The sequence below is a fragment of the Oncorhynchus nerka genome, linkage group LG22 (assembly GCF_034236695.1).
Source record: "Oncorhynchus nerka isolate Pitt River linkage group LG22, Oner_Uvic_2.0, whole genome shotgun sequence".
NCBI classification, from domain to species: Eukaryota; Metazoa; Chordata; class Actinopteri; order Salmoniformes; family Salmonidae; genus Oncorhynchus; species Oncorhynchus nerka.
Window position 1 is genome coordinate 43,394,834 of NC_088417.1, and position 10,404 is coordinate 43,405,237.

Here is a 10,404-nt window from a genome sequence, read left to right on the forward strand (position 1 = left end):
GTCACTCCAAGTTTACTTCGATATGACGGTTATTATATAAATATTTGCACACAAAGGTGTTTCCACCAACATTTGACAATATAAATTGTTATAAAATATAAATGATAAATTGTCAAAATAAACAATATAAATAATTTGACAAAGATCCCACCATGTCAAACAAACACTATCGGTCAGCCTTTATAAAATTGTACCAAAACGGTTTCCATCACTGCTGTCATTAAAAAAATATATATACGGTATGACTTTACTTGCATAAAAACTGTGGATGGAAACATGGTTAATGACAAAGTCCACTTCACAAATAATGTTTGATACTCCGACTACCGATCTTCACTACCACCGGGCCTTCAGAAAAACTCTTATCTTTCTACCCTTTTCGACCAGCAAGAAATGTCATGTTCCTGGTGTTCTCTTCTTCCAACTTTAGGGCTAAGCTTCAAACTTCCCTTTTCCAAATCTAAAAACAGCTCACCTTGCAGAACCCACCTCCACATTTCAAATGATTAAACTCAAGTGACAAACAATTTTTCCAATACATTTATTAAGGTGATGATGTGATGTACTGTGGTAGTCTGAAAGCAAAATGGTTTGTTAGAGAACACCATAACTTCTCAACCACACATGTGTGGTGCTTCATTTAAAGGCAAAATGACTTGATAGAAAATGTTATCCATACTATCTATATGTTTTAAAAGGCTCAAAGATCCTTTTTAAAAGTGTCTTTAACTGAACCTATTTCGTAGCTGCATCATACACAATACTCTGTGGCTAATGTTAAACATTTGTCTATATAAATACATAAATCCCAACATTTTCAATGTAAAAAGGTGCCACCTTCATCATAAGGGACAATTACAGGTAACAGCACATTCAACGTAACCATCCCATCCTCTAATATCACAGATTCTCTCAAACGTCAAGAAATTAATTCTTACTTGCTCACATACAGAAAAAACAAAACAATTCCAAAGTGCAGCGTGATTAATGTGACCTCTAGAAATGTACACAGTCCACATAAGAACGTGGGAGAAATGTACCGTAATTTACGGACTATAAGCCGCTACTTTATTCCCACGCTTTGAACCTCGCGGTTTATACAATGACGTGGCTAATTTATGGATTTCCCCCGGAGGAGATGGCTTCAGTGGTTTCAGTGCACAGGAGGAGGAAGATAGTGACCAATGACTTTCTTGGTAGGCCACTGTTTAATTTTTGTTACAAGCCGTGTTTCGTTTAAAGGCTGTGTAAAGTTCATTTGTTTCAATGTACCGGTAGGCACCTGCGGCTTATAGACATGTGCGGCTTATTTATGTACAAAATACATATTTTTTAATAATTCAGTGGGTGCGGTTTATATTCAGGTGCGCTTAATAGTCCAGCAATTACGGTATGTGGACCTGAAACCAGATGTTCACAGTATTATAAGGGGTCCTTAAAGGAAACCTATCTTCCATTCACATTAGTAAACAAAAAGGTTTTCCTCAACCAGGTCTTATGCAAATATGCAGTATAACAATATTCTCAAGTACCTTTACATATCTTTAAATGTTAGTAAAATAGCTAACGCCAGTGTTTTCCACAAGTACATGGAGTAGCCAGCCAAATAGAAAAAGCAGCCAGCCAGGGAGATCCGGGCCTGAGAGGTCAAGGTGGGCATGCCCCCTGAGATTTTTTTTTCTACAAAACAAGCTCTATTTTGGTGGCCTCTGGTACATTCTAATGTCCTGATTCAATCCAATATACACCGCTAAATTACGCGAATAGTTTAATGACTTTCCCTCCCAGGGCTCGGTTTCCCAAAGGAACAAAAGGCTTACATGTGTTTTAACTATGCATCTTTCCCACAATAACCAAAGATGTAACGTTTCCCAAAACACCACGCAGAAAGAACATTCGCCAAGTGTGTCATTGGAGCATGTGTCGATACTGATAGGATCAAAAGAAAGGCATTGATTTGTTTCCGTTCACCAAACAGATCCGTTCAAAAAGACCCTACATTGGCAAGTCTTGTCATGGGGCTACGAATCCTAGGAAAAATAGAAAACAAGATATTTTGTTTCTTTGACCCGATGCGATACAATGGACATATAACTACGCTGTATTATTTATGAATAGTGAAGGGATATAGGAGATTGACTTCATTCCGTCAGTTCGACACCTTTTATAAACTAGTAAAACACTTGCAGTTCGGTCGTCAATCAAAGCACAGCAAACAGCCTACGCGCCTCACTCCGTGGCTGTATTGGCCTATGAAACACGCACAAGAAAAATGAATGTGCCATAAAACAATAAGTGGATTTCAACTCATTGTTACCACTTTATATGGGACGTGTTAATTAACTAACAGGAGATGAAAAATAAGCATCATGATCTCCCTCCTCCGTGAAAATATTAGACTGCAGCCAACCACAGTATACAAAAAATAATAAGTATTGAGAGCTGAGACAGACAGCAGAGGGACAAACCATCAGTTTCCCTGTCATTGCTCACTTTTTGACTGACAGGTACCTGTCCTATCAATACATCACTAGAAGGTGCATGTCATTCATTCAAGTGGGAGAAGGCTATACAGACTTTTCTGACTAGCGAATTGAAACTTCTAAATTAAAAGCCTAGTTAGTTTATGAAGTAGCCGGCTTTACAATGAGTCTTATCGGCTATTTAGCCGACGACCGGCACTTATGGAAAACACTAACACATTCACATGATTAGGCACAATCTAAAAATGATTATATTCTAGAAGAATGTGAACAAGCCCATTCTTTTCAGATTGTAGAATATAGAAAAAGGGTTAAATAAGTTGTTATTTGCATGACCTGTACATAATGAGAACTTAACCAAATTGGAACAACTCACTAAAACAGTAAAATCATTAAAAAACAAAGGATTGCTGCAAAGCTAGAACTGTAAGGTGCAGACAGTAGAGTACTACAGCGAGGGCAGAGACTAGCACAAGCCCTAGTCCTGCTCCTGCCTCATCACAGCAATGCCCACCTGGGCATGACGAATGGTGCGTCCGTGGAGCTTGTACCCATCCTGTTTCACTACGGTAACGGTGCTGGGCTCCCCTCCCTCAGCAGGAGTGTGGCACACTATCTCATGCTGGTACGGGTCGTATTTATCCCCAACAGGGCTCATCTTATTCAGGCCGTGCTTTGTGAAGATCCCCTGCAGCCTGTCCTGGACCTGAGCCAGCCTCTGGCCCTCCTCTTCCTGCAGGTTGTCTGTAGTCTTCTCTAGCAGGTCAGCCACCTCAACCAGTTCACGGCAGAAACTCTGGATCCCTGTTTGAGTGGTGGTAAGGGAGAGGAATTAGAACTGCACAAAGTAGAGCAGCTTTCTTTGGGGGGGGAACAATATACAAAAGTTGAGAACGATCATTGGAAAAACAATTTGATTGAGAAAATGTATTTTGTAGTAAATGTAGTTTATTTTCATTTTATGAATTGAAGGTTATTTATTGATGTAAAAATGTCATTAGATTTGGGGAGGAATCGCCAGAAATTCTGGTGGGAAAAAATTGGGGTCCCCAGAAATTCAGGCGAAAATGAATACCACTGAAGTAGAGGCACCATACTAGGTATGATGTCAGGGTAAGAGAAAAAACATCTCACCAAAAAGCTTGGCGTCTTGGACAAACTTCTGAGTTCTTTTTCGAACATTGTCAGAGTCAGCCATGGCCCTTTTGTATCTTTCCTGAAATACAATACAGTATAGTACATAATACGTGATTAAATTATTTGTAAACAAATCTATGCCGGCTGTAGGTAGCACCAGTCAAGACAAAGAATCTTCCTCCTTACTCTCACCGCCATCAAGGCTCTTTACCGTGAGCTCCCTGACCTGCTCCTCCAGCTTGCTGGCCCTCATCTCCAGCAGTTTCACATTGGTCATCGCATGGCTGGAGTCATCTGTGGTGTCAGCACCATTGCAATTATCACCTGTTCCCCAATGCTTTGCCGCTGTGCTGTACAGGCCAATCAAAGCCCTGGAAAGCAAAACACTATTCAATTGTGCACCTAGCAAGAGACCATTTGGCTAGCGGTGTTTCTGTAGTGTAGGCTACAATGTAGGCCTACATGTAATGGAAGAGTTTGGAAAATAAATGCCCTCCTGATAAATACAAATCATCATGAAATCCTTCTGCCAGGAAGGCCCTACTTTGCAGTCAATTTAGTAGTTTTTTTGGGAAAGGCTTTAGAAATGAATTCAAACAGCACATGACTGAATTGCGCGTCTCAAAGATTTAACCAATACTTTGGACCAATTATTTTGAAATATTTTTAGTATTTTATCCCCCTTTTATCCTAATTACAATCTTGTCTCATCGTTGCAACTCCCCAACGGGCTCGGGAGGCGCAGGTCGAGTCATGCGTCCTCCGAAACATGAATTTGGACATAAATGATGGACTTTATGGAACAAATCAAACATTTGTGTTTACTGGGATTCCTGGGAGTGCATTCTGACAAAGATCATCAAAGGTAAGTGAATATTTATAATGCTATTTCTGACTTATGTTGACTCCAACATGGCGGATATATTCGTGGGTTGTGTATGTCGTCTGAGCGCCGTACTCAGATTATTGCATGGTTTGCTTTTTCTGTAAAGTTTTCTGACACAGCAGTTGCATTAAGGAGAAGTATATCTTTAAATATATGAATAACACTTGTATCTTTTATTAATGTTTATTATGAGTATTTCTGTGATTTGATGTGGCTCTGTGCAAATTCACGGGATGTTTTAGAGGCAAAATGTAAACTGAGGTTTTTGGATATAAATATGAACTTGATTGAACAAAACATACATGTATTGTTTAACATGTTGTCCCGGGAGTGTCATCTGGTGAAGAATATCAAAGGTTAGTGATTAATTTGATCAATATTTCTGCTTTTTGTGACTCCTCTCTTTGCTTGGAAAATGGCTGTATGCTTTCTGTGACTAGTTGCTGACCTAACATAATGATATGATCTGCTTTCGCCGAAAAGCTTTATTGAAATCGGACACTGTGGTTGGATTAACGAGAACTTTATCTTTAAAATTATGCCTAATACTTGTATGTTTGAGAAAATTGAATTATGAGGTTTCTGTTGATTGAATTTGGCGCCCTGCAATTTACTGTTGGTGAGGGGCTCTGCTAGTCCTAGACAGGCTTACAGTTTATACCCCTAATCAAATGGCTACCCAGACTATTTGTTGTGTTTTTTTTACACTGCTGCTACTCACTGTTTATTATCTATGCATAGTCACTTTACCCCCATCTAGATATTACCTTAATTGCCTCGACTAACCTGTACCCCCCACACATTGAATCAGTATCAGCCTCGTTATTGTTATTTTATTGTTGCTCTTTAAACTTTTTACTTTTGTTTATTTAGTAAATATTTTTCTTAAAAACTGCATTGTTAGTTACGGGCTTGTAAGTAAGCATTTCACGGTACAGTCTACACCTGTCGTATTTGGCACATGTGACAAATACAATTTGATTTGAAGAGGGGGATCCCAGCTTTCCACCCCTACTTTTTTTCTGAAATTCTAAATATGCGCTAACAGCACCATTTTAAAACAAATACTTTTTAGCAGCATGGCTAAGCACATTACCTCTTGGCAATTCACAGTGAGTGTATAGAGGAGAGTGTGGTAAAATGTAACACTGGTCAATTGTAGAGTAACTTGGGATAAAACGCCACCCTACCTTAACATTTTTGGGGGGCGTGACTTAAAATTGTGATGAGACAGATTACATATTTAGAGTGCAAGAGTAGTGGCAACCAGGGAAAGTGTTGGGTGAAAGAAATTACTTCATGTCACAATTTTATGTGAAGTACAGGCAGGGGACTTGTTATCCTGTTTGGCGGTTTACTCCAAGTTACACAAACAGGTAGGCCTACATTATATTCACTGTGTTTATGCAAGGTTTTGGGGAAATCTTTGCCTGTGTGTGTGTGTAGGTTATCCGCCCCTCCGAAGCATGATTCCGAAATTAGGGACAGAGATTTTTAATTAGAGAAGAAATAACTAGCATTGAAAAAGTTAATTGAGGATACTATAGTTTTCACGTTTCACATTACAATTATTAACTTAAAAAAAAGGTAAGAAGTGTTTTTAATTCTAGTACTGCTCTGCACCCAGAAGCTTGTTAGCTAGCTAGCTAACATTAGCTCTGGTCCAACGTTAAGCCAACTCTCTGAAGTTCAAAGCATACACATTAAAACCAGTAGATAGTGATAGCGCTGACGTCATCCACTTATTCCTATGGAAAACTCCCAATGGCACATGAAGCCAGAAGTATGAATTTGAAGCATACCATTTTGCTGAATGGCACAAAAAAAAGTGGCCATAACTAGCAAAGGATCATGGTCGGTGTAGTCGTTTTCATCCTGCCTGAGAGAGTCAACCCAAAGCTGCTAGACGTCAGCATCAATACCGGTAACATTTGGCTCTGGAAAACGTACCTCAATCCAGGAATGAGAAACGCATTGTACTCCAAATTGTTCCACTATCCCAACTGTTACACAGAAGATTGAAGGACTGCTAACTTAAAAACTAGCAGTCGTTTAATCTTCTCTGTGTAACAGTTGAGATAAAGGGCAATTCGGAGTACAACGCATTTCTCATCCCTGGATTGAGGTATGTTTTCCAAGCCATATCTCGCACCGGCTCCACAATGTCTTAAAACCTGTTGCGACTCTAGGGGCAGTATTTTCATTTTTGGAGAAAAAAACCAAGATGCTAGAATATGCATATAATTGACAGCTTAGGATAGAAAACACTCTAACGTTTCCAAAACTGTAAAGATATTGTCTGTGAGTATAACAGAACTGAAAAATCCAATCCGGAAGTGCCCCAGGTTTTGAAAGCGCTGCATTCCAATGAGTCCCTATTGAGCTGTGAATGGGCTATCAACCAGCTTACACTTTCTACGTATTCCCCAAGGTGTCTACAGCATTGTGACGTAGTTTTACGCATTTATGTTAAAGAATAGCCGTAGGCGGCTACATTGCGCAAGTGGTCACCTGATGGCTCCCAGGGTGACTCTCGCGTAAAATACAGAGGTAGCCATTACTCCAATCGGTCCTACTGAAAAACAAATTGTCCCAACGGATATATTATCGAATAGATATTTGAAAAACACCTTGAGGATTGATTATAAATAATGTTTGCCATGTTTCTGTCGATATTATGGAGCTAATTTGGAATATTTTTCGCCGTTTTCGTGACTGCAATTTCCGGGCGATTTCTCAGCCAAACGTGAAGAACAAACGTTGCTATTTCGCCTACAAAAATAATCTTTGGCTATCGACCTGGGAGTCTCGTGAGTGAAAACATCCGAAGTTCATCAAAGGTAAACAATTTCATTTGATTGCTTTTCTGATTTTCGTGACAAGGTTGCCTGCTGCTAGCAAGGCATAATGCTAGGCTATCGATAAACTTACACAAATGCTTGTCTAGTTTTGGCTGTAAAGCATATTTTGAAAATCTGAGATGACAAGGTGATTAACAAAAGGCTAAGCTGTGTTCCAATATATTTCACTTCTGATTTTCATGAATAGGAAGATTTTCTAGGAAGATTTATGTCCGTTGCGTTATGCTAATTAGTGTTAGGCGATGATTACGCTCCCGCATGCAGGATGGGGAGTCACTAGAGTTTAATATAATATGCTGTCTGACCCTAGTGCAGGCTGTAAGCAAGCTGGTCAGATCTGCTGGCTAGACCTGCCATAGGATATCAACAGTGAGCAGTTACATGCATACAATAATGCGATTATTGTGAATAGTCAGATTAATATAATAATTTGTTTAAAATGTTTACATCCTTTGCAAGAATAACAATTTCCCTAATAATCCTGTTTACATGGACACCTCTGAAATCAGTCTAGCCAATGAGTCTTTGATAAATGCAGAAAATCGCCAATCAAAACAAACTTTCTACCACATTGACCATGTTATTTTTGTGAATAATTTTTTATTTGTATGTGAAAACTATTTCTAAGATGCATACTTTCAGTTTTTCCAAACTCACTTCACTCACACATAAGAGGGGGACTTGCGCTACCGGTGCTGCACGTGTGCAGATAAAATTTGCCGCTGCAATACCGAATTACATTACCTTAAGCCAAACAAGATAAGCAGAGTATGGTGTTTACAAGACTACTTCCATAACTGCCATAATCAGTTTAATATTGAATTATTAGTGTGTATGTAAACATAATCTGTGACAATAGTTGGCTGCTATTTAACTGATAGTTTGTCTGTCAAATCTGTGTCTTGGTGTGTACGGCCGGCAACTTTCATAGAGAAAACCCCCTGAACTTTTTGTACCATTTGATAAAGAAAATGACAGCTGAGTTGTAAGTCCTGCGACCCCCAGCACATATGACAAAATCAACAGTAGAAAACAAAAGATATTGATCCGTTTTAAGCAAATTATCTTGTTGACCAAAAAGCTTTATACTAACATTCCCAATTTTTGTTGAAAAGGGATGTGTAATTCCCACTGAGGTATAAAGAAAGGTAATTCCCCCCAATTGTATGTGGTCAAAACGTGTTTATGTCATGTAATAACATACTGTCCACATCATGGAAAAGAGCGTAAAATATAAATTAATTACATATTCAATTATTTTGCTATATCTTAATTTAAGATGATAGTAAATGAAGCAAACTCAAGATTTTTTAAGTTCTATAATCACATTTCTCACTAGTTTAACCATTTAGCTAAAGATTTTTTTAAATGCACAAATTAACTGTGCGATCTAGTTTAGAAATAACTCCCATATTGAATGTGCAGATCCTGGTTCTAATGTCAGTAGCCAGGTTTCCATCCAACCTTTTAGAGTAAAGTATATGTAGGATAAACAACGTAATCACAGGCCTGGTGGAACTACAGATTTCTCGTAAACTTTCCAAATGTCAACAAAACAAAATATGTTAGACAATGTGAGATCTTTCTGTGTCGGTCAAATTAATTATGCGAGAAATGGCGGTGGAAACGCTTTTATGCGCACATATTGATATAATTAACCATCATATCGAAGTAAACTAAGAGTCACACGATGACATGTGTGGTCCTCCCACTACGACTCGGTAAAGTATGCAGTTTATTATACTACAGATCAAATAAATTATGATGAACTTCACAGGGTGATGAACGTGCAAAGTGATGGGCCTAGATGCCCCTTTTCATAAATATCGAGGGTTTTATATTCTGGTGACAAGACAATCGATGCTTGGCTGCTATTTGACAAATAAAAATAATTTCGCTCTTTTGTCCATACTAATCTCATCATGTAGGCTATACCCTACATCCGCACTGTATATGCAAGATGTTGGCTAGAGTGCATATGCCAACATCAGCGGGCACATTCGCTATATAACGCACATTTTCTTTGTGACAAAATCGCCAGTAGAGTTAAATACGATAGAAACCCATTTAACTTGTATTTGTTATTCGGTACATGTTAATTTAACCCCAAAATGTATGTTGAAATCATCACGCAAAGACTAGTCAATATGATGGAAACATTTCTGGTGGGAAAATGCACATTGTTTTTATGCAGACTTTAGAATAGTCGCATGAAAATCTGTCGCCAATTGGGATGGAACGCTATTTTATGGCAGCAGCCCATTCCGTCGACTTCCCTACAAATAACTAGTTAACTCGTTATGAAGCATAAATTAGCTAGCTAGCGAACACTGACTTAATCTAAAACTGTCAAAAGTGAGCTAAAACCGTTAACACTATTAAACGAACTAATGTTGCTAAAAGCAACGTTAGCTCGCTAGCTAGCTTTTGTTCCCGCAGCGTTGAAAGTTGTGTCTTTACTTTACACTGTATTTTTTTCAATAGCTAGAGGGAAATGTTGACAAACCTCACCTGTGATCATTCGACAAAAATAGTTGTAATCTGCCGGCGCAGTTGACACTTTTCCGAGCCAAGAAAAGACAGCACACGGCCATATTATTCAGACTCTGTTAGCTAGTTACATTCACTTACAGCAGAACAAAGCCAGACCTGTGGAGAGAAACCACTTGCAGGGGCACACCGTCGGCTGTGGGCGGGGTCGTTCCCCACCACCACAAGTTTTTATTTGCGGAGGCTTTCCAGACAGACAAGCGATGGGCAAAGCTGGGTTCGTTTGCTTAGAGTGGGTTCTTCTTCGATGAGGTTTAACGGTGGTTGGCATCCAATAAATGTTGCATTACCGCCACCTACTCGACTGGAGTATAACTCCTTTATACTTTGCTTATCAACAAAAAAATCAAATACAACAAATACCCGACCATCTAACACTACACTCACATTACACTACACTAACACTACACTCACAAATTTATGATGGGGTGTTTAATTTAACTTTTGTACACCTGTGGTGTTCCCGGTCAAAAATGACCAGTCAAAA

The 10,404-nt window shown here is 38.9% G+C and overlaps 1 protein-coding gene across 1 annotated transcript; it reads right to left on the minus strand.

The window, feature by feature from the left end:
- Nucleotides 1-525: 525 nt before the first annotated feature.
- On the minus strand, nucleotides 526-10,081 carry LOC115105230 (grpE protein homolog 2, mitochondrial-like). Its single transcript, XM_029626994.2, has 4 exons — nucleotides 9,879-10,081; nucleotides 3,832-3,991; nucleotides 3,618-3,699; nucleotides 526-3,287 (listed from the first exon to the last, which is right to left on the minus strand). Exons 1-4 carry the CDS (start codon nucleotides 9,959-9,961, stop codon nucleotides 2,962-2,964), a joined length of 651 nt encoding a protein of 216 aa, XP_029482854.1. The 5' UTR covers nucleotides 9,962-10,081; the 3' UTR covers nucleotides 526-2,961.
- Nucleotides 10,082-10,404: the final 323 nt, after the last annotated feature.